We start from the raw sequence: 26,621 nt of genomic DNA on the forward strand, positions 1-26,621 counted from the left end.
ATTGACGTGTCATATATGCTTCCTGATTTCTGGAGAGAAAATCTGGCACTATCCTATTAAACTGTCTTTAGCCTTTTCACCTGGAACTTTGAAGCTGTGGACACTGTCATCCAGAAGATCAAGGCAGATAAAGTGTTCAGGCAATAGGTGCTTCAGAAATACTACCAAAAATCTGTGACGTAAATGCTAAAGTCATTCAAGATGCTTCCGTCATTGATTGCAAACCTGTCATTCTCATTCATGACTCCTAATTGACCAAAGTGGACAGAGAAGTGCTGACCCAACATACTTTACAAAACAAGAAGAGAAGCAGAGATGGAAAAAAGGTCTCAGTCTTGCAACCTTTGGTATTGGCCTGTACAACATCATTGTCTTTCTCAGTGAAATTGTTGGAGAGCTACTAGAAAAAGTAGCATTTTCTAAAAAAGCAGTTGAGACACCAGCTTCTGATTAAATGTTGACAAACATTAAGTTGAAGGTACTTGTTGAAAACTTGTTGAAACAGGACAACTGGTAACGTTATACAATAGGAGAATAAATGCAATGAGAAACATGCACTGCATTCAGAATGCATCCTACGTTGCTTCTTCTGAATCTAAAGCAGACTGAATTCAGAGTGGACTGTTCAGCTAATCTATGTGATTTAGCTATAGGAATTTAACTCTTCTGCTGTAGAGTCTTTTTAATGGTACTTTTTCCATTCTCGAATACCAATACTAGCTATCGTAAGCTATTCTTTGACTTGGCATTATTAATTAATTCAACCTCAAACGCATTAGGTGTCTCTGCCAAGAGTACCTCCCTGGAGGATGACTGTTATACGGTGACATTATTTTTTAAGCCTAAATTTTTTTTACTTGCTTTGTAGACTGTGTGTATAGGGAACATTTCTCTACTGCTTATATACTCCTGAGTACCACTTACGTTTACAGCCTTACTGAGATAGTGGCTGGGCTGTTCAAGGTGTCTCCTTCCTTTATATGCACCTGGGAAAAAGCTAACCCCTCAAGGGAACTGTGGCAAATATAGCTCAGGCCCCATCGCCTGAGCCGTGGGAAATGGGGGCTTGTGATTTCTGGAAGGGTATTTCCTCCCAGGACTTGGGGAACAGCCAGAGCAGGGGCCCATGGTGCTAGCTGAAAACCTCAGTCTTACTTGGTCCAACATCCCATGGTTTGCAGCAATGAACAAGGCACAGATTCATCTGAATAGCTGTACAGCTGCTGCAGCTGCTGCCCCGAGCCTTGCTTTCCACGAGTGTGCCCGCCTCCCCATCCTCTTGTTACTCACACCCTAAGGACTGCAGCCACAACGAACAACAGGATACAAAAGATTTCCTAGCAAATCTGGCACAAACACGAGCTTTTGCCAGACCTGCCCCTGTGGCTGGCTGTGTAACGTTTTGGGTGGGTTTTGCACGCTCAAGCTGTACACACAGTTAACTGAAAGCACACCTTCATTAGGGCACGGGCGCTACTGAAAACCATCCTGCCCATGGGCTGGGGGCAGCTCCTTCGTCCTCGCTGAACATCATCCTCTGCGGCTCTGCACGCAGCCACCTGCGTAGCAATCGGACCCTCGGGTCACATCCAGTCTTATGGCAACTGACGTGTGCTTTGTCACCCAGGGCTGGGATACAAAGACCCCCCTGCTCTGTGAAAGCTCCAACTCTGCACCAGGGCAAGGTTCAGGGTTGGTTTTTGATAACGGGGGAAGCAGGATAAACAGGGAATGGGATGGTTACTGGTACAGTGTGGAAAACTGGGCATGGCTGCCATCTCCTGGTGCACGGGGGTGTCTGGGACCCTTTACAAGGATGCTGGCTGAAGGGATGTTCCTTGCTGCAAACAGCTCCCAGAGTCCGGCTCTCAGCAACCCCCAGAACATACCCATCGAAGATCAGGACACTGACATCATTCCCACAGCTGCACACAGCATTACTCCAGGTCAGTACACAGCATCCTTGGACATCACATTGCAATAATAAGAAACAGATTACCATTAAACAATGCAAAGACACACTCCAGGCCCTTGCAAATACAAGGGGGATTTTCAAAGCACGTCATGCTTCCCCACACCCCCCTGCCTTCTCCTTCCCCCACTTGCTCTCTCTCCCTCATGCTGGTACTTGGAAACCAGGACAGAAAGGAGCTTCAGGGTCTTAGAGTCCAGTGCCCTGCTACTTGCCCCTTTAGGAGTTTTTAGCCTAGATGTATTCATGTCCAACATTGTCCTCTAGCTCGAGTCATTTTTTCTCCCCTCCCTGGTGCTGACCCTTTGGTGTTTCTATGAGCAGAAATTTCATTATTTAATCACATATGTATTAAATATTTGCAGTGATGGAAATCAGATTTGGTTTGCAGAAGAAACGTGGAGGGGTTTGGCACCGAAGAGACTGTTCTGACAATGCCAGCAGTGATAAGCAGAGTCTCAGAAGGGGAAGGAGAAAGCAGGTTGCTGCAAGAGCCGGGGTCAGAGCAAAAGGGTAGGCACCAAACTGTGGTAAGTAATTTGAAGGCTGCCTTTGGCTTTTAAACCTATGACTTTTGTCATAGGCAGGTTTCCCTTCAGGCTTCCAAACCAACACCAGATACAGCTGAAAGACCATTGCTGTTGCTGCTGTTGTCGTTATTATTGTGAAGCAGACCAGTGGAAGGACTGATGTGACTGTCAAAGGTGCAGGGCTAATGCTGACAGAGGTCACCTTCCTGCCTAGAAGGTGCCCGTCTCCTCACACGGGCGAGTGCACCCAAGTTCCAGGGCAGGGAGGATGTTGATGTCTCCACGTTATAATCTTGTTATTAAATCACAGTTAAGAACTATCCTACTCTACAAGCTGGAACAGTGTTTTTACCAGTCCAGAGGGACAGAAGGAGGTGAGAGCAGACCCGCTGTTCTGCGGTTACCTCTATAGCCTAGCAGTGTGGTAGATTCACCTCTACAGCCTAACACACCAGTAAGGGCACAGCAGGGATACAGTAGATTACAGGTTCACTCTGGCCGCTGAAACTGGTGTAAAAAACTTCACTGGGCTGTCTTGGAACTGGCGTGCTTCCAAATGGACCAGAGGAAAGTTTGTCCTCCTGCCTTCAGTGGGAAAGGGCTGAGCCTTCCGTGAAGAATCATACACACCGGCTGACTCATAAAGGTGAGTGTGCGCACTTCAGTTAATCCAGGCACTTCTGTGCAGCTGAATGACTTGGTGATGCCCAGAGCTGACACCAGCAGTAGCAGAACTGTGACCCACAACAGGGATGGGGATGCCAGAGACCTCTGCTTCATTATGCCCCGGTGTGCAGCTGTAGCAAGAGACTGTCCCCAGGAGGAGGTGTGACGGGGAAGGTGGAGGCAGCAACCTGTGACTGAAGTGTTCACTTCAGAGTCAAGGCTCCACTGTGAGTACGTCACCATCTCTCACACTGCCTCGTTCATCATTTCTGCTTTATCAGGTGTCCTCTTGCTCCCTTTGAGATAGCCCTACACATTACAGGACCGTCACCGCTGTAAAGTTCTTGCCTAATGGGCTAGGATTGCTGCAGTGGGTGTCTGCACAGGGCTGTGCTTGCTGGTTTATGTCCTTTTTCACCTCCCTATATTTACAGTATTAACTTTCTGACTCTTGCTTCCCAAACAAATGTTTTAATTTGCTGTCCCCTGTATTTATGCGGTTTTCTGTCCAACTTTTTGTTTGTTTGTTCCTCCTTTGTAGAAGAGCTAGTCAGTCTTGCTACGGGTCCCAAAAGAGAAACACAGCAGCAATGGGTTCCTGAAAGAGAAATACTAGGGAAGAGAAGAACAAAGTGAGAAGGTGCAATACTTCTCATCTGACACAATCACAGGCCCCAGCTCTCTTCAGCTCTTCCTAGGCCAAATGCGGTTTCTGAGTATTCAGTAGCCCTTTCTGAAGCATAAGCAGCTACATTGCTATTCTGAGAAAGGAAATGAAGCAGGTTCTTGGAGATAGCTGAAAGCAGGAACAGCATTTTATGGATGCTTGAACAACTCCAGCTGGAGTGTGATCAAGGTCCCGTGGCCCTACCCCAGTACAAGTGAGTCCAGACAAGAGGGGTGAACCAGAGATATACCCATTTGCTCCATCCTTTCCAAAGTCAAAGTCTGACTGCATATTAATTTTAAAGTACAGAAACATAGTGGCACCTGCCAGCATTTTTTGGTTATTTCATGTGAACTAGCAATGTGTCAGTAATTTCCACACTGCTACGGGTAAAGCCTGCTTGGTGCTATGCTAAGCTGTGAGCAAGATTCTATGATGTTTAAGTATTTCTGGCAAGAGACACAGATTGGTCTTCAGGTCTTGCAGATTTTCTTAAAATGTAAGAGCTTCCATTTTGTACTGGCCATGGATACTACATATTGTTGTATAGCTTTGTGCTGTTGTACTTTGTAGATTCTCAGATGGAATTCAGCTAACTTCTGTGGCATAATGAAGTTTCAAAGTAAGACACAAAGGAAGGTGTTTGTAGATATATATATGTTGATTAGGCTCAAATCGAGCTGCCACGTTCCACAGCAGACCAGTAATTTACAAGTTACGTTGCGGAATGATTATGGACCTTGGTGTACTCAGCTGCATGTTGATCAAGTGATTTGATTTCTCCTTAAGGAAATAAAGACTTAACACTAAAATGGCCAGAAAGAAAGCATATGATATCCAGCCTGAGGTCCTGGACAGGGGGAAAAAAACTTTAGTCATGCTATACATTGCTTGGAGTAATTTTATCTGGTTAATGTAGGAAACACTCACCAGCCAGCTGCACTCAGCTTTAGATACTCTCTTAGACAGCAGGAGCTGGAGCTGCTTCCTCAGCTTGCAACTTTTCTGGCTGTCTTGATTGTCTGCTAAACATCCAGAGACTGACATGGCCAAAGGATGCCATAAGCCTTAATCAGCTAGAAGAGATAGGCAAGGTTCCTACCAGCCCCTGCCTTATTCTTCAAATAATCATTTGTGCCTGCATGTTGCAGATCCCGGTAGCGGCACATTCTCCGGTGGGATCACACAATGGGCCTCCTGCTTGGAGCGGTTGAGAATCGTGAAACACGGAGCTCCCAACATGATTCATTCAGATGTTTTGCATTATTTGCAGTGCAAACTGAAAACTGCTGCGAGGCCCAGCACACCTGTATCTTCTTTTTGCCTTCTGCCTGTAGAGAGAGCTCAGAGCTTTCAATACCTCTTACCTCACCATTCCACTCAGTGTTTCCAGCTGGAAAAGCAGAGACTTTTTGCTGCGTTCCCCAGGTTGCAATGAACAGCTAGGACTCCAGAGTGTGGAATTACATGGGAAGGGTATGTGCCGAGGAACAGAACAAGAAAAGCAAAGTTTTCACAAAGTTGACATTTTCCCTTTTATTCTGTTGTTTCTACAGTCATAAAAAATAGGGAGAATAAAACCTTAAAATGAAGCAATATAATCCTTAGCAACATAATTGTATTATATTGTAATAAAAGCAGTAATATTATAATATTACATAAGTACTGTAATAGCATAAAGTATTTTTTGAAACATACACACATAGCCATAAAAGTGATCTTCATAAAAAATTCTCAAAAGCAGAATACATTGCTCCACTTCCTTCTTTGGAACAAATCAGAGCATGAAAAGTGTTACTCACTGGCCTCTCACGAAGGTACTCAGAGAATCTAATTGCAGGATCAGCAGACATTAAAGGCCTGGTCCTAGGGCATGGTCTCCATCCCCACTGGACTCTTGGGAAACCTTGTAAAGACCCAGAGCACTATGTCCTGGCTGCCTGACTGCATCATCCACACTTCCTGATGGCTTCTCATGTGCTCCTTCTGCTGTGTCCAATACTTAGCAATGCCTAGCCAGTGGTAAAAGCCTTCTCTAGCGGCAGGATGAAGCTCATCGTTCAAAGCTGTTGCAGAAAAAACTGCCAGGGAATGGCTTTTCCAGTCTTGAAAATAACGGTTTGATGCACAGAGTAAGCTTGAAAGCATGCTGCTGATGCTTGTTAGTATTCAGTTCCCTGGCAATGGAGGAAGCCCCTAGCAGGAGGAAAGAATGCAAGCATTAAAAATTAGATGCCAAAAACTTAACTTGTCTCTTCAGTATAATCCAGAGTTTGAAAATACATCAGAGAAGGCTCTGACCTATCTTCAGCATGTTAGGTAATGTCCCTTTGGGCACAGCTTTCCAGACAACAGCGTAGCACCTCAGAATTTACTGTGCCATGTAAACCCCTCCTAGAAAGACAGACCACTCAGAAACAGGAGCATTTAAAAGGCGGCAGTTGCATAGCTGAACGCAGGGGAAGTGGAGCTAGATCCTGTGGGAAGGCAGAATTTCGGGGGTTAGAAAGACCTTCTAGAGGTGTCTAGTCCAACGAACAACACGTTTGTGGTGCGGATAACTCCAATGCTAGATCTGGTAGCTCAGAGGGAAGTTCTCTGTGTGTCCAGGGATGGTCTGACAGCCTCTGTGGGCACCCGTTGCAGTACAGCACTGCTGTCAGGGGAGACTTTCTCTTTCTGCCCAGTTGGAATTTCCCTTGTTGCAGCTTGTGCCTATTGCCTCATTTTCTCTCTGTTCAGCTTTGAGGAGAGTCTGGCTTTGTCTTCACTGCCTTTATGTAGTGGAAAACCGCAGTTAGATCCCACTTATCCTTCTTTTCTTTAGGTCTAAACCAGCTGGTTCCCTCAGCAGGGCAAGTGCTCCAGCCCCCTATTGCAGTGGCACTCCACCAAACCCTCTCTGGTTCCTCAGCGTCTTATACCAGGGAGGCCAGGACTTGAAATAACGGTGTGTATTTCTCTGAAGCATGTTGCTGGGACACACTCTCCTCATTACACCTCTGCATAATTAGTACAATGGGGCTGGGTGTTCACAAGGGCTGAGCACCTGCTCCTTCCCATTCCTTCTACGGAGGATCGGTGGTTGGTCAGAACTACTGATAATGCGCCTTACTCAACTTCATTTTAGTGGTGGCTTGAGTTTGGCTGAGACAGCAAAGTCATGGAGCAAGTGCCTGACTACCAGCATGAGTGTCCCGGTGCCAGCTTCCTAGCCACTAGCATTCTGCAGTAATCCCACGGGGTTGCCAGGGCACAGGGAGGGACAGGTCATTTGTTAGCTGGCTTTTTAAAACCAAGAACTGAAGGGCATATTCGCCTTGTACCGCTGCCCAGGGAACTGTGCTGAGTCAGCTGGAGTTTGTCAGTACTCACAAGCATTTAGCAGACAGCTCTGTTCAGCTCCCTGCTAAGCATCACACTCTGCATTTAATTGTGCATCAGCTGCTAAATTATTTAATCATCTCAGACATTAGGGTACTCAGGAAGGCTGAAAGCCAAGGGAAAAATGTCTCCTAAACAGTTACATTGCATTAACTACTTAGATCAGCTGATTGGATGATGCCACTGACTGTGCATCCTTCACCTGAATGTCTTAGACAGAATTAGAAAGGTCAGTTCCTGAGGTATTAAAAGACCTACATAAAGTTTGGGATGGATAGAACTAAAATGAAGTATATGAAGCGTATACCTTTTCCTCATCAGAAATAGAACAAGGCATTCATAGCATCCTACAAACAGCTTAGTTTTTCTTCTTCTAGGCTTTAAGCTCCTGCCTGTATTATGTAGTTCTGTGCATTCCTTCCTCTGTCTCCAGTGGTCCATTCCACTAGCCCCAGTGCTACATATTGGGACCAGTCCAAGCAAGAACTTGCTTGCCCCACAAAGGGTGACTGAGCCAGCAAGTTAACTCCAGTCCTAGTCTTCTCTCCTGTTCAGTAGACCACCTTCTCTTTCCTATATAGTAGGATATCAGACCATACAAGTAACTTCTGCAGTTGTATGGATTGCAAGAAATGGGGAATGCAGATCTATTACACAATACTCTTACGCGTAAGCTTTGATCCTGAAAGGGAATCCACCCATCCAGGCTTTTGAACTTGCTCAGAACTTAAATCAGTGGCCCTGTCTTGGGAGGCAAAAGGAGTGTACTTGAATCATGTTTACACAGCTGAAGGAGCTTTCGGGATTGAATAGCTCCGGTAAGCTGCAAGCTAATGAACTTGTGGCTGATCCATGTAAAGGCTTAAAATTATTTACCCTTTCCTTTGTAAAAAATGCTGAGAGTATGTATTGCTTTTAGTATTGCTTAATCTCTTCTCTACTCCTGGCCACAAAAGCACAATGTAACAACAGCATAGCCCCTTGGCAATCTCTTGCCCACTTGGCCCTCTGTTCATGCAGCATCAAGCCCACGCTTGTTTTTCATACTATTGTTTCTGCCCACACCATTACCAGGACCCGCCAAACCTCTTTTTCCTAGGATTTTGCATTACTTTTCACTCTCAGCATTTTATTCAAGTGCCTACTAACCAAAAGGATATGAGACAGCTCTGTTGAATTCAGAAAGATGTATGAAGCGAAGCTCAAGGGCCAATAATCACCTTGTCCATGTTCGTGTGCAACAAATGTTTTCCAGCAGTAACTGTAGTCTGAGAAGAGAGATACTCAGTCACTCCTGATGAAAGACATGCCCATTTCTTTCTGCATGAATATTTTAGCGAGTCACTTTTTTCTCAGTAAAACAATGCTAAATGAAGATATTAATCTGAGGGTATTCACACAAGGGAGCAATGATGACTTGCAACTACACAAATAAGTTAGTGGAAAGAGGAACCAAAACTCTACAAATAGCAATAGGTCGAAAAAGGAGAATTGCCGGAGTGAGAGAGATTACTACAGAGGCTTGGGCAACCCGTGTCACAGATAGCACACCAGGACATAAAGCCAGAGCACATTGGCCAAGGGAGAAGTAATCAGTGAGTGGCAGGCTGCTTCGCTGGTAGGGACTGGGAAGGGAAGTGGCACATGCAATCAGGGCTGCTCAGGCATGTCTTTTGGCAGACTTGCACTTGATCACAGAAGCTTTGGGTAAGACAATAAACTTCTTGCTTCAATCATGAATCTGTCTGACTTATCTCAATGATCAAGGAAAACCTGGAGTGAACACCCTAACATTTAGCAGTTCATATTGATCTTAGTGTTGATAGGATGGCCGGAGCTCCTGTTAGTGCTCTGGTGGTGTAATCCCAGAGACAGATTCCCCAAGATAAGCAATGTCCCTTAAGTTCACATTTGACATGGTAGGTTTTGTAGCCGCACACTCCAGTAGTAAGTACCCAGGCAGATATGTGAGAAAAATCTCTTCAAATGTTCATTACTTTCTGTAGCTATTTGTCTGGACTTGTCTGGACTATTTTTATAGCCAAACATTGACAGGCAAGGAAGATGCACATACAAAAAGACATACATGGAAGACATGTAATCTGTGATGCATCATCTGAAAGTCTCTTTTAGATACGTCTCCTTCTTTTCTCCAGCTATCAAGGGAAACCGCTTACTTGCTGCAGCTGGCAAGCTGATTTGCATATATATGCTAAGAGGGATGGGTTCTATCTCTATCTTATGGGCAGGCTTTTTCACTGTACATAAAGAAGGCATGGATGGCTAAAGAAAGACATAACTGTCCTTGTTCAGATTTGGCAAGAGGAAATGACCATGCTGGTCCTGCTGCTGTATGGGACTGGGGAAGAAATAAGGCAGAGGAGAGTGGCATTTTTGCACTCTCTAGTCCTCTCCAATGCCAGCCATCACTGCTATTACAAAGCACAACTGCTTGAGAGTGCACATAATCCCAGAACTTTCCATCCAACCTAGACAAAGCCAAAGAGTAGTTGAGTTACCTGCAAGATTCATGATACGTATAGCGACTCCTGTCAGTGCCAGGTTCCTGAGACCTTGCCGGTTACGGATATCCAGGTGCTTGAACAGCTTGGCTGCATATATTTCCAAGGTCACATTGGGATGTACCCTCAGGAAGTCCAGAATTCTTTTGGAGCATTTCCCACAGGGCGTAGTAGATAGGACCCAGGTGATGGAGCAAGAAACTGATGGCGTGGCCTTGAAACAATTTTCCAAGAAGTTGACTTCAGCATGTTGGCTAGAATTGTTTGAGCACCAGTTCCTCCAGATGGTACCTCTCCTCCACCTGATTTCATACAGCAGGTAGACCACTTCTGGATGGTGATCAGGCAAATAATTTCTTTTGAAGTCATTTGGCTGTATCTTCCACCTGTGACAAAAGTACTAGCAGTGCAATCATCCCAACACTTCAGTGATGTTTGGTCACATTGTGCAACTCTCAACATCAGCCAAACCTCCCATTCTCAGCCTTTCCCATCACAAATGAGCAGCTTGGAGAACTGCAGTCTAATGATCTAACCCACAGCACCTCCTTGCAAGATGTTGGGAGTGTAAGCAATCCCATCACCACTCTCAGATCAGAACTGGTCAAAGTAGTAAGATAACTGGAAAGGACGATCAGGGAACAGGATGGTAAGAGGAAAAGAAAGCACAAGGCTTCTTAGCTTTGCCTGTCTCTAGAAATTGCTATTGGTCCCAGGCAGCACATGGTGATAGAGCTGTAAGTCTTACCCTTGGTTGTTCCTTCTGGGTGCAGGATCTATAAAGAAAAGATTTGTGAATCACTTGGGATAGTAGATCAGAAAACAAAATTTCCTCTGCACCTTCTGTCCCGGGCACTTTCAGTCTATACACTCCCTGCACAGTAGGATAGCCACTCTGGGATGCAGGAGTGGTGGAGTTCTACCTGGGAACTCACGGTTGTTTAAGCTATGCTGTACATGAACCCTTGCTCAATTTAACACATTAGAGTTGATTGTGATCTCACTCAAGTTTAACTTCACTGGTTTCAGCAGTACCGTGTCTGCTTTTCCCTGACTAATTGAAGAGCAGAGTCAAATATCTTCTCCCTTTGTATCTTCCAAACACTTCTACTAGGCAAAACTTTAGCTATTTTCCTGTTGGTACTCCTAATGTCAATCTAGACAAAAACATTTTCACAGCCAAGGGTTCCTCCTTTTCTTAGTATGAAACTGTTTCAAAAGCTGATAGAGGTTTTATCAGTGGCAAGGAAAAAATACCAGTGCAGAAAGGAGGGTGATTTCTAACAAATACCTGTGGGGTGGCATCAGAGACCTGTCTAATTATACACACTGTATCTCTCATAGTGGCAAAGAAGCTTGACCCTATGACTCCTTCATACCTTCCCAGCTGAAGTTTCTAGATGAAAACAATTGCAGATGATCAAAGCTAGTTATTTCTTTTGTAAAAGTCCATCCATGGCAAACTTAAGGAACTGAGAACACTCGTTTTGTTGAAGAAAATCATTAATTTGCTTAGAATTAAATACTAAAGGCACTTTTCCATAGCTCTTGGCTCTTCAAATGAGGACTTTTGAAATATACCCAGTGAAATTACATTTCAGCAGGAATAAAATAGTCTTCCACATCAACAGAGACCTGATCAGCTCCTTGCACAACCTTATTGCACTGATAGTTTAAAAGGCATTTTCTAGTTTTTTATTGCATTAAAAACAAAATAAGTGAAAAGATAAGCCAACTAATTTACTCCATTCTTAATTGCCTTTGAGATCTCTTTCCACATCAAGAGGTCTTTTGGCTTTTGAACTCTTCCTGCCTAATGTCACATCAGGGTTAACATCAATATTTTGAAGCTGAACCTAAGACTCAAGGTAGAGTAATGCATTCAAACAGATAACACCCACAAATCCACACAAAGTGTCTCCTGTGTACCTTCACGTGCCAACACACACATTTGTCTGTACCCACCTGTTCCTTAGATATAACTACAGTAAATAGCTACACTGAACATGGAGAAATAGACCAGCTTTTCACACACATGTACTTACCTCTGTCAGTGACAGCAGCCATGGGTAATTCTCAATCTGCCACCTCTTGGATGATGGATGCGCCTTTATTGGTCGTATGTTTGTTTCGGTTTCTATTCCCAAAGACTGAAATCGGGGTGTCAGTAATGTTGCTCAGCCGAATATTTCCTCATGGTGACTTGCTTTTACGCAAATGAACTATCCCACTGAGTGAAACAGAAAGTAAGATCCTGGAAAAAAAAAAAAAAAGACTGCAAAAGAGTGGGTCTGGGGATGTAGATAAAGTTGCCTGCTAGAAGCTGGAGTTATTTGATGAGCTGTCTTTTTTGCAGTGCAGGACTGGAATTGTAATTCTTTATTACCGCTAGCCCCCGAGCAGAAAAGTAACTCTTCTCTGGTCACCCCAATGCACCAAGAGAGAAAGAGCATCTACACAAATGGCATTAAGTCACATAGCTGTGGCGTGGCAGACAACTTTTCTGGCACTTAGATATATCATCAGAAGGTTGAGCAGAACCAGGTGGAGTGGGAAACAGACGTGATCTGCAAAGGCTTGTGCTTTTATGGATCTCCAGCAGGTGGTGACGGTTACTGCCATTTCCCTTCATGGGACCATTCTGTGGAGTTCCAAGGACCACTCGTGCACCCTTGAACCTCAAGCAAGGAAGATCCTCAATGTGTGTGAAGGCACATTTACAGCTGTGGGCAGCGACTGGGGAGATGCTCAAGCTAACTCGAAGCAAGCTGCCCAGCCTCCAGGAGAACTATGGTGGTGGATAGCTTGTTGTGGGGGAACACCCAGATATTTATGAAACTTCACAACAGAGAAGAGCTCTGTACTCATGTGGACGCCTTGGAACCAGGACCTGAACCAGCATGTGAGTATCTGCAGAAGCTATTAGTCATGGCAGTGCAGTTCACTGGTGTAAAAGGAACAGACTTTTTCCAATGTCCTGAGAAATCTGCTCAACATTGTGCACTGGGCCTCACCTTCCTGTGATCCATTCTGTAACTCACACAAGGTGCAGCAAAAATTATTTCCCATTTCACCTGAAAAACGAGTGAAACAATGCTATGCTAGTTGCTAGTGAGAAGCTTTCCTCTGGCTGACACACCCCAAACTGGCTTGCAGAACAAAAGGATTACAAAAGAATTCTTCGCACGGCTTAGCTAGAAATGGCTGTGCTAAGTCAGTTTCTGTCAGAATTCCCCCTGGTTTTGTGACACAAATATTTTGTGGCTTGATGCAAGCTGCAGAAATAGATCCCTGGTGAGCCACCATCCAGTAATGCACGCTCCCTGAGAACAAAGCCGTTGCCTTCCTCAGTGCCAAGTCTGGCTTGGGACTGTGAAGCCAGGAGAGAGATTTATTTGTACCCTCTGCGGCCAGCCCTCAGTATTGCATTGTCAAAAAATATTCAGTTCCCTGCAAGGGCAAAGCAAACAGAAGTGAACACGAACAGTGGAGTACAGGCGCAGGAGGAATTCGGGCACTGGCAGGACTCGGTGAAGGAGGAGCCATGGCTATCTGGCAGCGCAGTGCCAGCACAGGATCTGCCTTCAGGGCCTCTGCTGCTGCAAGGTCACCGCTGACTTCACCCCACAGAATTGTTCCCTAGCTGTTGCATTAGTTCATATCTGAGGAAAAGTGAATGGGATCAACTCACTCAGAGGCTTCTTGAAACAAAAAAATGTTTTACCAATGTGTTTTGGAGTTCATGGACATGATACTCAGTAAGGCCAGAAACGCATCAACACTAAAGTATTCTCTTCATTTCCGTCTCTTCGCAGCAGATATATACAAACATGCAATTGTAAATTAAGCTTTGAGATGCTTAGTCTGAGCTGCAACAAATGGCTTGATTAGCAGCAGTACTCAGTAGCAGTAGTTCCTGGTATAAAATCAGCCATGAGCCACAGAAAGCAGAGACACAAAAAATCAGTCAAAGCAGAAGCAGGGAATTTGCAGTGCAACACTTCCAGGTGTTTCCAGGAAGTTGAATATGCTCTATGAGATGGCTGGAAAATGGAAAGGGGGGGGAAAAAAAAAAAAAAAAGAAATGCCATTCTGTTGTTCCTCCTAGCCTAATATGAGGAGAGGAATCCCTCTCAAATCTGGCAGCTGGTTTAACCCTAACAAAATCAGGAAGACAAGGTTACCTCACAAATGAATTTTCATGCTTCTAGAACTTGTACAGCCCGTCTATGGGGACCAGACTTCAGAGGATGATGATAACCTCCAGAAGGGTGGTATATCTGGGTGGGAAAATTTTCTTGGCCTTTATGAGCAAACAGCAGTAACCCAGTATGCCTTTAGGTTGCTACATGTCCGTAGCAAGGGTCACATATATGTGTTGGACCTCATATTACTCAGTGTGACCAAAATATTTTCTTCTTTTTTTCCTCCTGTTCTTACGATGTAGTATAATTTAGTTTAGCTTTGCAACTATGTTGTTTTTTCTTTAATCACTATGGAGAGATTGCTAACCAACTTTAGTTGTGTAATTTTATGGCAAAAGGGAAAGAGTCATCTAAAACTTGTGGTAGATGAGGAGACTGTTGTATAGGTAACTATTGAAACAAACTTAGACTCTCCACGTAAGGGAAGTAAATTGAGGTTCAGTGTGCAGTCAGCTGTAACTATAGGGTCAACTATTGTTTGAGACCTCTTAGAAGACTCTAAAGTACCTGTAAGGAGCATGCGTGACATTTATTCAACATAGTACCACCTACTGAATGAGTATGTATGATTTTTCTGAGAAATATAATGCATAAACATATGTGTGGACTACAGAATTTTGCATGAATGAAACATATGGCATGCAGGTCAGGTGGAGTGAGCCCCCGTGTATCCAATGCAATAAAGGAATGCCTGCTTCTTAATTCTATATTGGTGTTAAGGAGTTTTCTTATTCCCATTTTCAGTGACACTGTCAGTTATCTCCCCTTACAGAAGTTGCTTAAGATAATATTAGAGATAAATGTGAAGGTGGTTTGTAATGCTGAGCTGTTGGTAACATCTGAATATATTTCATCCACTCCAACAAATGGATATTTTTTTAAAATAACCACCACCCTCATATGCATACCTCCTGAGCATAAATGCATTTTAGAGGAACATACACAGCAAAGGGCTCACAGAACGGTGGGTGAACATACACTCACTCATAAGTCTTTTAGCCACCAAGTTCCTTAGACCTTCAAAATAATATTCCTTTTGGTGGTAGTAGAGCCATGCTGTATACAGATGACCAGATTCACAGTTTCTTCAGAACACTTTGCAGAGGGACTCCAGGACATACACTAGGTGAGAGAGAGGTGGACAGAGCAACAGGGAGCTAGCTCAATACAGATATCTCCTGGGAATAACAGCCCTGCATGACATGTATTATTACATATGCATGTCATATTTGCATGATATATATGCATGCATACATGCATGACAGTATTACAGTAGTGGCATCTACTGGATGTGCCACCCCTTAACTGACCTCACTGAGCCAGCTTTGTCTTGAGAGAGCAGGCACGTCTTTTGCAATTTTTCTCAAATGTCTTTTGGTTTATCTGACATTCGGAACCCAGGAGGTACATCTGGTCATGCCAACCCCAGCGTCACACTGAACAATTTTACTCAGCATAAAACACAAATTTGAACTGAGACAGAACTTATAGAAACAGAAACATGTGGAAGAAATTAGGAAAGACAGGCAGGTTAGAGAGAAGAAAGAGAAGCCCAGAAGAAGGGAAGTTAAATCAGACACCATAGAAGACAAAAAGTGACAAGGTTTATATCAGCCATAATCCTAATTTGCACATGTCTGAGGATTTTACAGGTACTGAGCTTTCTATTCTCTGGCTGAATGATCTACTGGAAAGAGGTGAGAATCACCTGGTGGGAGTCTGGAAACAAGGGGGAAGGCAAAACTTAGATGTGACTAAAAGCTTGGGGCTCATGCCACAGAGGCTTAGATCTCAGTCTCCGCTTACAAACTGGCTCCTGGACTTAATTTGTAATGGTAAATTTTGTGTTCAAGTGTTCTGCTGCGGGGGTATTTGACAGTGAAAGGAAAATCCACTGTATGTTTGTTTGGATTTAATGGAGTTGTCTCAGTAGATATCTACATTTTTATGGGGGAAAAAAAACCCACTCAGAGCCTTTGGAGGTTTACTCTGTGAACTTTAAATTTTAAAAAGAGCTAAAATGTGTCTCTGTGTGTCTATGAATATATATGTACAAGTACACACTCACACAGATATTTACATATTTGTGTATGCATAATAATGCAATAATGCATATAAAAACAAGTTGTAGATACAGAGATACACATCCTTAGCAGCATATGAGTTTACAACTCTGACCCATAAGCACACCCACCCATGGCCTTTTTATCTCTCCTCATACTTCTACTTTCCTTTCCTCTGCAGGTTACACAGCTGCATCATACTTCACTGAGACTCTCGTTCAGTTTCCATATGTGAAAACTGAAACGTAAGAGGTAAGATAACTGATGAAGCCCTGCTAATGCTGGGTGAGCTTTATGAGTCTGACTCTGAACAATGAAGTGGAATGGCAGCCAGCCACGAGGGTGTGTGGGCTGAGCCCTGACCCAGGCAAGGTGGAGAACAGGTAGTTAGTGGTAAGGACTTACCTGTGTGCTTACCTCAGTAATAATTTTTCTTAGCTAAACAAAACATCCTAATATCCTTGTAATCTAATTTTTTCATATTAATTGGTGAGGCTATATAAATCAGAGAAGCGGATCAAATATATTTCATGGGGAGTCAGTGTGAAAAAAAGAAAAGCTGCAAGAGACCGTATCTGTATTTTGGAATATGATTTTCTACTCTGAGCAGTCTTTCTACAGCCATCTCACACTACTTTGCATCACAGAAGTGCTGTATTTTTATCTTTCTGGTTTTGCCACATTTCTACCTCTTCGCTTCAATGTATGTGCTGCCAAAGCACTTGGCAGAACAATAAATATCCCAAACCCAGTGGACATCTGAGTGTCCATACTCCTTTTGAGAGGCTGAGTCTGGCATACAGTCATCACACAACTGGCATGGTTTTAAATAGCAAGGGGAACAACAAAACCTGGTGGCCTTCACTTGAGAGAAAGCAATGATTCATCTGTTCCTTTTCTATTACTTGTACTGGAGAGAGTGTTCAGAGTAGCTCCAGGAACTTTCAGCACTGAGCTATTGCTCAATGGCAGCCATATGGTTAAGCTCTCCCCAGAATTCACCTGTAATCTGTAGCTCCCATGGGAGGTTGTCCTAGTTTCAACTGGGAGAGAGTTACATTTCTTCTTAGTAGCTGGTGCAGTGCTGTGGTTTGGATTTGGTGTGAGAACAATGTTGATGACACGCTGATATTTTTATATATATTATATATATATATATCCAGTTGTTGCTGGATGATGTTTATCATTATCAATCAAGGACTTTTCAGTTTCCTGGGTCTTGTCAGCAAGAAGACTGGAGGGGCACGGGAAATTGGGAGGGGACATGGCCAGGATGGCTGACCTGAACTAGCCAAAGGGGATATTCCATACCATATGACACCACGCTGAGTATATAAACTGGGGGAAGAAGAAGGAAGGGGAGAGACGCTGGGCGTTATGGCGTTTGTCTTCCCAAGTAACCATTAAATGTGATGGAGCCCGGCTTTCCTGGGGATGGCTGAACACCTGCCTGCCCATGGGAAGTAGCAAATGATTTCCCTGTTTTGCTTTGCTTGCATGTGCGGCTTTTGTTTTACCTATTAACCTATCTATCTCAATGTGGATAACTGGCTAGCTGAAAAAGTTCACATAGACATAGTCCAGCTGGCTGGACAAAAATGCACATCGCTCTCAGCTTATCTGAAGTAAAGCAAAAGTTACACAATAACAGGAAGATTGTGGTGGGAAAAGAATGTTGCAGGTGGGAACAGATAACTACAGAAGAGAAACTAGGGGCGGGCTTGGTAGTTAGGCAACTAACCAATAATGAGCTTAACTTTTGTAATATGTATGAGCTGATTATAACAAGGCATAAAAGGTGACTGTAAGGGACAATAAACGAAGTCTGCTGATCACTCATATTGAGTGACTGTGTCTTCCCTCTGTCGCGACATCTCAATCCATGAGTTTCCTCACTTTCACTCTTTTGATCCTCTCTCCCATCCCACTGTTGGGGGTAACGAGTGAGTGACTGCGTGGTGTTTAGTTGCTGTCTGGGGTTAAACCACAACAGAGGTAGAACCTCCACCAAAAGTAGAAAATGTCCCCCAGAACGAGGCATTAGAACTGTTGGGCACCATCAAGGATGGAGTCAATTTTCTTCACAGCAGCCTGTATGGTGCTGTGGTTTAGCCTGGTGACCAAAGAGTGTTGATAACACACCAACTTTTAGCTATTGCTGATCAGCACTTGCACGGTGTCAAGGCTTTCTCTGTTTCTGACTTTGCTCCCAAGTGGGTAGGCTGGGGATGAGCAAGGTGTTGGGAGGGAGCACAGCTGGGGCAACTGACCATAGGGATCTTTCATGTCACCTCACCATATGCTCAACAATAAAACTCAGGGAGATTTTTTCTGAAGTTGCTGTTGCTTGGTCACTGGCTGGTCATCAGTCTGCTGGTGGTGAATGACTGCCTCTGCATCATTTGGGATGTCTTCTCTTTTTTTCCCCTTCACTCATTAAACTGTCTTTATCTTGATGCATGAGTTTTCTCACTTTTGCCCTTGTGATTCTCTCCTCCATCCCATGGGGCAGGGAGAGGGGAGAGCAAGCAGCTGTGTGGTGCTTAGCAGCCTGCCAGGGTTAACCCACCTCACCATCTTATGTCCACAAGTAGGCTAGAAATCCACCCTACTGGGCTATCCACAGGTAAGCTGCTAAAGAGATCTTGTAAGATCTTCAAAAGACTCCAGAGACATGGGGTTGCTCTGCCAGGATCTTCATGATTCAGGCCCTATGTTACTATGTAAGTGGTCTCTCCATCTAACATCCAGCTAACATCCCTTCTCCTGTCACTGGCATGGAGCAGGACTGTGAGATAGGAACCTGTGCGTTTAAGCAGCAGTAAGTTCTTTATGTATTCTTTATAGCAGAGGCAGGACAACCTTCAGGGGACTGTCCATCAGTAGTCTTCACAGTTTTGAACTTGAACAGTCATGGCATGTGGTGCAGATCCAGGGGACACATGGTACAGCTGTGAGATAACCCTTTGAGGGATAAGATTCAAAGAATGCAGCTGAAGCAGTGGGTCCTGGCTACCTTTTTCCAGGTTGAATCTGTTGCGTAGGCCAGTCAGCAGTGCAAGGAGAAGCCGCACCTGCTGCAGTGATAGTTATGGATTGTGTTATTTGCGTCTGAGTAGATCTTAACAGAAGTGAGGGATTAAAAGGTGGGTATGGGGCTAAGCAGTGTTTGTGAGCAGCAGATGCCAGAAGTGGAAAACAAATGAGATCGGAATCAAGATGTATCAGGGAACTGTGAGGGTGGGAGGGCAGACCTTACACCCCAAAATCCACCTGAGCTGTCATGGTTCTCTCAGATGAGTACACCCAACCGTAAATGCTCATCAGATCCAGCTATGAAAGTGGCCTGAAAACAATCTCCAACTACCCAAACAGGCTTGTCCCTGGTGCTATGGATTAGGCATTTGCTGATCAAGATGTTGCTATGGAAAGACCTCACTGTGGGGTAGACCCATAATCCAGATGGTAGTTGTAAGCAGATGGAGTTACGGTACAGTGTCTCAGCAATCTGCCCTGTCACAATTTTCCTGTCTTATGTTAGAGAAGTCATACATGATGCTGACAGAGAAGCCCTGCCAGATCTCACTACTACAGTTAAGACAGATTGCCGATTTGGAGGCTGACACAGTTACTGCTTGTCTTGTAAGACAGGCAGGGCTGCAGGATGAGGAACATACCCATCTGCACGCCCTTCGCCACAGCCTACTGCCCAGTCCACAATCCATCTTCTTTCATCAGAGACACTTAAACTGAGACTCTCTGCCTCCCACCACCATGGCTAAGGTTCAAGGATGAAAGGACTTCATTTGGCAGGAAAACTGCTCTTGGTTTAACCAGATACATGGTAGCAGTGGATGCGGTGTAAACAAGGCGATGCCAGTGCAAAACACTGTGGCTCTGCATCACATCTCTGGGGCTGCAGGTCAGGAAGCAGAGCTGAGCCAGATTCCCAAAGCCACTTTGGGGAGATGAAACTGGCTGCTCCCTGGGTCTTTTCAGAGCTCCGGGATGCCACCAAGTGACCATCCAGCTGCACAGGCGGAGTGGCACATATAGAGCGTGCTGGCATAAGAGCTCTTGATCTGAAGGAAAGAGTCCAGGCCAAAACAGTGATGGAGCTCAAATTCCTTCAGTGCCCGAGAGATCTGAGCCTCAGCAGAGATGCTGTGGGGAGGGAGACAGACAACAGCTAGCAGCAATAGCAGCAACTTTATCCAGTCAGGAAACAAACTGTGAGAAGAGCAGTTGTCATGCTGTGTGACAGGCAGGACACTGGCTTGGGCTGGAGCTGGAGAAGATGCGAGCAAACCAGGTAGACAGAATGGGGTGCTGGAGGAGGCCTTACTCTACATATCATCCATAACCTCTAAATGGATGAGCTTAAGCACAAATTTCAGTCCACAGGAGACTAAAATGTCACATGCCTCAAGCAGGGAACAGAAAGTGCAAAGGGACTAGCAGTGACCATAGAGGTGCTACTTGGGACTGGATTCAGGACCTTCTGTTTCTCTGTACATGCCAGCTACAACATATCCAAGTACAGAACACCATGCTTCAGACCCAGGATCTTTTTCCCAGCCTCATATGCATGTGCCACATGGTTAAATGGCAGTGCTCCAGCCAGCTATGGCAGCAATAGGAGTGTTCTCCTGTTTCATGACTTGGCTTTTTGTTTCTGCCAGTTCAAGAGAGATGATTTCTGATTTCTAAGTTACTATTGAGAAATACTGCTTAGCTGCATCATTGATATTTGGCCTATCAGGTCTTATTTGGTATGTTTGGTTTTGCTATTACATTAGATACAGCATTCTGTATTTCATTTCCTTGTTCTCCCTCCACACACACCCCCCCTGGGGAGAACCGAACTGAATGTGAGGTCTCTTCTTGCTTACTGTTTGACCACAGACTGTTTTACTAGGCAAATGTGACTCAAAAAGAACAACTTCAAATAAAAATGTCATCACAGTGTTATAGATAAGCAGAATCTAGACAATTGACCAGGTGCCCAGAGCCACTGTTTTGTGTGACCAAGTCACAGCCACTCTTGCCAGACACTGCTAGGATGCTGCAAGGGCCAGCTGCTCCCTAAGGGAAGGGGAGTCCCATCAAGCAAGATAAAGCAGAAAGCAAGGAAGGAGCCTGATAGCCAGGGCCCATTCCAGTGTACCTAAAAAAAGAGAGCAGGGCAGGCCTAGGGCTAGCAGCCAGGATCAACCAGGAGTCCAGATTTTCAAGCAAGTTACAATCATAGAATCATAAAATCATTTAGGTTGGAAAAAAACTTTAAGATCATCGAGTCCAACCATTAACCTAACACTGCCAAGTCTACCACTAAACCATGTCCCCAAGCACCACATCTACACATCTTTTGAATGCCCTGGACAGCCTGTTTCAATGCTTCACCCCTTCAGTGAAGAAATTTTTCCTAATACCCAATCTAAACCTCTCCTGGTGCAATTTAAGGCCATTTCCTCTCGTCCTGTCGCTTGTTATCTGGGAGAGGAGACCAACACTCACCTGCCTGCAACCTCCTTTCAGGCAGCTGTAGGGAGCAATAAGGTCCCCCCTGAGCCTCCTTCTCTCCAGGCTAAACAACTGCAGTTCCCTCAGCTGCTTCACATCAGACTTGTTCTCCCAGCCCTTCACCCGCTTCGTTGCCCTTCTCTGGACAAGCTCCAGCACCTCAAGGTCTTTCATGTTGTCAGGGGCCCAAAACTGAACACGGTATTTGAGGTGCAGCCTCACAAGTGCTGAGTGCAGGGGGAAGATCCCTGCCCTGGTCCTGCTGCCACACTATTTCTGACAGAAGCCAGGATGCTGTTGGCCTTCTTGGCCACCTGGCCACACTGCCGGCTCATGTTCAGCTGGCTGTTAACCAACATCACCAGGTCCTTTTCCCCCAGGCAGCTTTCCAGTCACTCTTCCCCAAGCCTGTAGTGTTGCATGGGGTTGTTGTGACCCAGGTGCAGGACCTGGCACTCCTCCTTGTTGAACCTCATACAATTGGTCTCAGACAATCAGTCCAGCCTGTCCAGATCTCTCTGCAGAGCCTTCCTGCCCTCAAGCAGATCAACAGTCCTGTCCAACTTGGCATTGTCTGGAAATTTCCTGAGGGTGCACTCGATCCCCTTGTCCAGATCATTAATAAAGATGTTAGACAGAACTGGCCCCAGTACTGAGCCCTGGGGAACACCATTGGTGACCGGTCACCAACTGGATGTAACTCCATCCACCCCAACTCTTTGGGCCTGGCCATCGGCCAGTTTTTTAACCAGCGAACAGTACATCCATCTGAGCCATGAGCAGCCAGTTTCTCCAGGAGAATGCTGTGGGAGATAGTGTCAAAGGCCTTACTTACTAAAGTCTAAGTAAATGGCATCCACAGCCTTTCCCTTGTCCACTAAGCAGGTCACCTTGTCATAGAAGGAGATCAGGTTAGTCAAGCAGGACCTGCCTTTCATAAACCCATGCTGACTGACCTTCATCATCTGGTTGTCCTTCTGCACATGCTGTGTGACAGCACGCAAGATGATGTGCTCCATAACCTCCCGCAGAACTGAGGACAGACTGATAGGCTTGTAGTTGCCCAGATTCTCCTTCCTGTCCTTCTTGTAAGTGGGCCTCCCATTTGCTAACCTCCAGTCAGCCGGGACCTCCCCAGCTGGCCAGGACTAATAAATGATTGAAAGTGGTTTGGTGAGCACTTCTGCCAGCTCCCTCAGCACCCTTGGGTGGATCCCGTCCAGCCCCATAGACCTGTGTCTAAGTGGTGTTGCAGGTTGCTGACCATTTCCCCTTCGATTATGCAGGCTCCATCCTGCTCCCTGCACCTGTCTTCCAGCTCAAGGGGCTGGGTACCCGGAGAAGAACTGGTCTTACCATTAAGAACTGAGGCAAAGAAGGCATTAAGTACCTCAGCTTTTTCCTCATCCTTTGTCACTATGTTTCCCCTCACATCCAATGAAAGATGGAGATTCTCCTTAGCACTCCTTTTGTTGCTGATGTACTTATAGAAACATTTTTCTTGTCTCTTATGGCAGTAGCCAGATTAAATTCTAGTTCGGCTTTGGCCCCTCTAATTTTCTCACTGCATAACTTCATGACATACTTGTAGTCCTCCTGAGTTGTCCAACCCTTCTTCCAAAGGTCACAAACTCTCCTGTTTTTCCTGAGTTCCAGCCAAGGCTCTCTGTTCAGCCAGGTTGGTCATCTTCCCTTCCAGCTTGTCTTCCAGCACATGGGGATGGCCTGCTCCTGTGCCTTTAAGGTTTCCTTCCTGAAAAATGTCCAGCCTTCCCGGAAGCCTTTGCATTCAGGACTGCCCCCCAAGGGACTCTCTATCAGTCTCTTAAACAGGCCAAACTCTGCCCTCCAGAAGTTCCAAGGCAGCAGCCCTGCTGATCCCCCTCCTTACTTCCCTGAGAAAGGAAAACTCTTATTTTATGACTGCTGGGCTCAAGACGGTCTCCAGCCCTCACATCACCCACAGCTCCTTTATTCACAAACAACAGGCCCCTCGGGGCACCTTCCCTAGTTGGCTCACTCACCAGCTGTGTCAGGAAGTTACCTTGCACACACTCCAGGAACCTCCTAGACTGTTTCCTCTCTGCTGAACTGTATTTCCAGCAGGCATCTGGTAAGTTGAGGTCCCCTGTGAGGAGAAGTGCTAGCAATCATGAGATTTCTCCCAGCTGCTTATAGAATATGTCATCTGTCTCTTCGTCCTGGTTGGGTGATCTATAACAGACTCCCACCATGATATCTGCCTTGTTGACCTTCCCTCTGATTCTCACCTATAAGCACTCAACACTATCATCACCATCATTAAGCTCTAGACGATCAAAATACTCCCCTAATGTCGCAGCACTCTCCAAACTATCAAGCTGCAACAAGGTCTTTTACCATCTCATGCCAACATACTCTTCATGCCAGTCCCTCTGGTGCCTTCTCCTCATCTCTCCTCACCCAGGGTGCGTGTTCTTTCTTCTCTCTGCTTCTTCCTCCTCCCTTCCTTGACTGCTCTCTCTTCCTTGGCTACCAACCACTTAACAGAAGCAGCCACACACCCCCACCCCACCGCCCACCCCTGAAGCCAGCCCAGAGCTGTATATTATCAATGTTAAGTAACTCAGATTCATCCCTCTACCCCCTAACACACAGGGCTACCCCACTGCCTCTCCTTCCATGCCTATCCCTTCTGAAGAGTTTATAGCCATCCATTGCAGCACCCCGACTGCACAAGTCATCCCACCATGATGGCAATTATATCATAGTTTTCCAGCTGTGCAATGGCTTCCAGCTCCTCCTGTTTGTTGCCCGTGCTGTGTGCACTGGTGTAGATGCATTTCAGTCGGGCTATTGATCTCACCATCTTTCTGGGGGCAGAAGCCCTAATTCCTACGTAACCATTCTCAGGCATGTCCATGGTTTCTAACACATCTATAACTCTTGTGTCTTTGCTGCCACATGGGCTCCATCACCTACCTCCACTGAGAAAACAGACCAAAGGACCTCACTAGCACACCATCGCTCAAACATTGGCATGCTGCCCCCAGGCTTTTCTCTAGTAAGTCTGATTTTATCCCTTTCTCCCTTCAAATCCAGTTTAAAGCTCTTTCAATGAGCCCTGCTAACTCCTGCACAAAGATCCTTTTCATCCTTTGAGACAAGGGTACCCCGTCTGTTCCCAGCAGGCCTGGTGTTGTGTAGACCAACCCATGATCAAGAAGCCCAACATTCTGCTGGTGACACCAGGCTCGGAGCCAGGTATCAATCTGCTGGCTCTTCCTGTTTCTTCCCTCATCACTCCCTGCAACTGAAAGGATAGAGGAGAACACTACTTGTGCTCCCGATCCCTCAACCAGCTGTCCCTAGGCCCCGAACTCTCTCCCGATTGCCCTTGGACCTCTTCTTGCAACTTCATTGCTGACTACCTGAAAAATCAATAGTGGACAGCAATCTGAGGGCTGTAGCAGGGTGGGAAGCTTCCTCTTCACATCTTTAACCTGGGCCCCAGGGAGGCAGCAGGCTTCCCTAAGAAGTGGGTCCAGTCTGTGTATTGGGCCTTTTGCTCCCTTCAGAAGGGAGTCTCCTATGACAATGGCCCATTTTTTTCATTATGGAAGCAGTTTTCATGCAGGGTGTATGCCGAAATAACCTCAGTGACGCCTCCATGCTAGACGAACCGTCATTCTCATTATCGTTCGGTTCCACTTGCAGAGCCTCATACCCGTCATGCAAGGGCACCTGGGCAGGTAGGGCAGTCCCAGAGGAGACGTGCCTGCTGCGCCGAGCAGTGACTTGTCGCCGTTGCCCCCTGTTCCCTACGGCACCACGTTCAGCCATGTGGAGAGAGGACAGGGAACCTCCGTATGACGCGTCCCGTCTGCCCGTCGGGCCTGTCTCAGGGAAGGTAGGGTGTGATTCCAGCAGTCTGTCTCTCTCTCACGCTCCCTGATACTGCTCAGCCTACTCTCCTCCTCCCGGCGCTCTGTCACAAAGCGGAGGAGTCGCTCTCCCTGGGTGCACTCCCACCACTGCACTCCCTGCTGCTGTCCCGTGCGGGCGTAAGAGCAGGGCACAGCCTGCAGCCTGGCACACGGGTGGCTTTGTGCTCCCACTGGAGCTCTGTCCAGGCAGCTGTGTCCATTGTAGTGGGTGCAGAGCCTGCAGAGGCCATGGCTTTCTGCCAGGTGGGTACCATTGCTTCCTCATCAAGCCAGCAGAGCTTCAGCATCCTGCAGTGCAAACTGCCATGCCATGCTCTGGCTCCTGCAGGGTGCTCCTGGTCACTAGGGCTTCCCAGGGGCTTCTTTTATAGGTGGTGGTGGGGCTTGGCCACCATTGCTCCTGGCCCTACCCAGGTTCTGTCAGTCACTGTGGCATCAGCTACAGGGCCCTGACAGCTCTCTCAGCTCCCCCTGAGGTTCCCCAGGTTCAGGAACCTGCCCTGTGCACCATGCTAGATCCCTCCACTGACCATCACTCACCTTGGTGACTGAGTCCAGACTTTCAGGCAGGTTGATGCTGATAAGCCAGGTCCTAAGTCCTAGGTCAAGCTGGAAAATCAATCCTCAGGTCAGGATCAGGTCCTGTGATGGCAACCAACGTCACACACATACAGACACAGTGATCACTGGGCTTGTCCATAGAGATGAGATAGGTCTGAGGTCAACCCAGTTCACAGGTCAGGAAAGAGATCAACAGGATCCACGGCTGGGCATGGGCATAGGCATGGGCATGAGAGATGGAGACAAGCACACCCATGTCATAGCTCAGACAGGGACTAACGGCACGACCTGAGCTTAAATGGAGCTCCTGGGCCATCTATGGGCAGTGTGTCAGTGGAAGCCCCAGGTGATGGTGGTCAAGGCAACTAAGGTTTTTTTAATGCCCTCAGGGCCCTGACAGACACAAATCATAATAATTGTCTTGAGGTTTTATTGTGAAAAAACCTGGGGTTCTTGCTTGCTTGTGACATAGGAATGTCACAGCCTTGCTTTGGCCAAGAGCTGGTTACAACGCAAGCAGGGGCTGAGCGTGGTAAGCCAAGGCCAAGAGGACAATGTAAACAAGAGCTATGCACAATGAGCCTTGGCACAGACAGTGGATC

At 46.0% G+C, this 26,621-nt stretch overlaps 1 protein-coding gene across 5 annotated transcripts; it reads right to left on the reverse strand.

Moving 5' to 3' along the window:
• Positions 1 to 92: 92 nt before the first annotated feature.
• LOC130150067 (C->U-editing enzyme APOBEC-1-like) lies at positions 93 to 26,097 on the reverse strand. Of its 5 annotated transcripts, XR_008822104.1 has the most exons (7): positions 25,999 to 26,097; positions 11,787 to 11,995; positions 10,490 to 10,517; positions 9,739 to 10,127; positions 8,369 to 8,487; positions 5,203 to 5,385; positions 1,969 to 3,780 (listed from the first exon to the last, which is right to left on the reverse strand). XR_008822104.1 is itself a non-coding variant. In XM_056340610.1 (6 exons), the coding sequence occupies exons 2-6, from the start codon at positions 11,806 to 11,808 to the stop codon at positions 1,948 to 1,950; spliced, it is 573 nt and encodes a 190-aa protein (XP_056196585.1). In that variant the 5' UTR covers positions 11,809 to 11,995; positions 25,999 to 26,088; the 3' UTR covers positions 93 to 1,947. The 5 variants fall into 5 exon arrangements, 4 of the variants coding, with proteins under 4 accessions (XP_056196585.1, XP_056196582.1, XP_056196583.1 ...); XM_056340610.1 differs by lacking the exons at positions 1,969 to 3,780; positions 5,203 to 5,385 and adding an exon at positions 93 to 1,962 and having other exon boundaries at positions 25,999 to 26,088; XM_056340607.1 differs by having other exon boundaries at positions 1,969 to 5,385.
• Positions 26,098 to 26,621: the final 524 nt, after the last annotated feature.

This window comes from Falco biarmicus, chromosome 5, assembly GCF_023638135.1.
Source record: "Falco biarmicus isolate bFalBia1 chromosome 5, bFalBia1.pri, whole genome shotgun sequence".
Taxonomy (NCBI): Eukaryota; Metazoa; Chordata; class Aves; order Falconiformes; family Falconidae; genus Falco; species Falco biarmicus.

What these genes read in the sequence shown, in the direction of transcription:
- LOC130150067 (XM_056340607.1), bottom strand. Translation starts at nt 11,808, where the DNA reads ATGGCTGCTGTCACTGACAGAG. An exon ending in GGCTGCTGTCACTGACAGAG is followed by an intron (nt 10,518 to 11,786) that starts GTAAGTACATGT and finishes TTTTCTTTATAG; the next exon opens with ATCCTGCACCCAGAAGGAAC. An exon ending in AGCTGTCTCATATCCTTTTG is followed by an intron (nt 5,386 to 8,368) that starts GTTAGTAGGCAC and finishes TTATGACTGTAG; the next exon opens with AAACAACAGAATAAAAGGGA.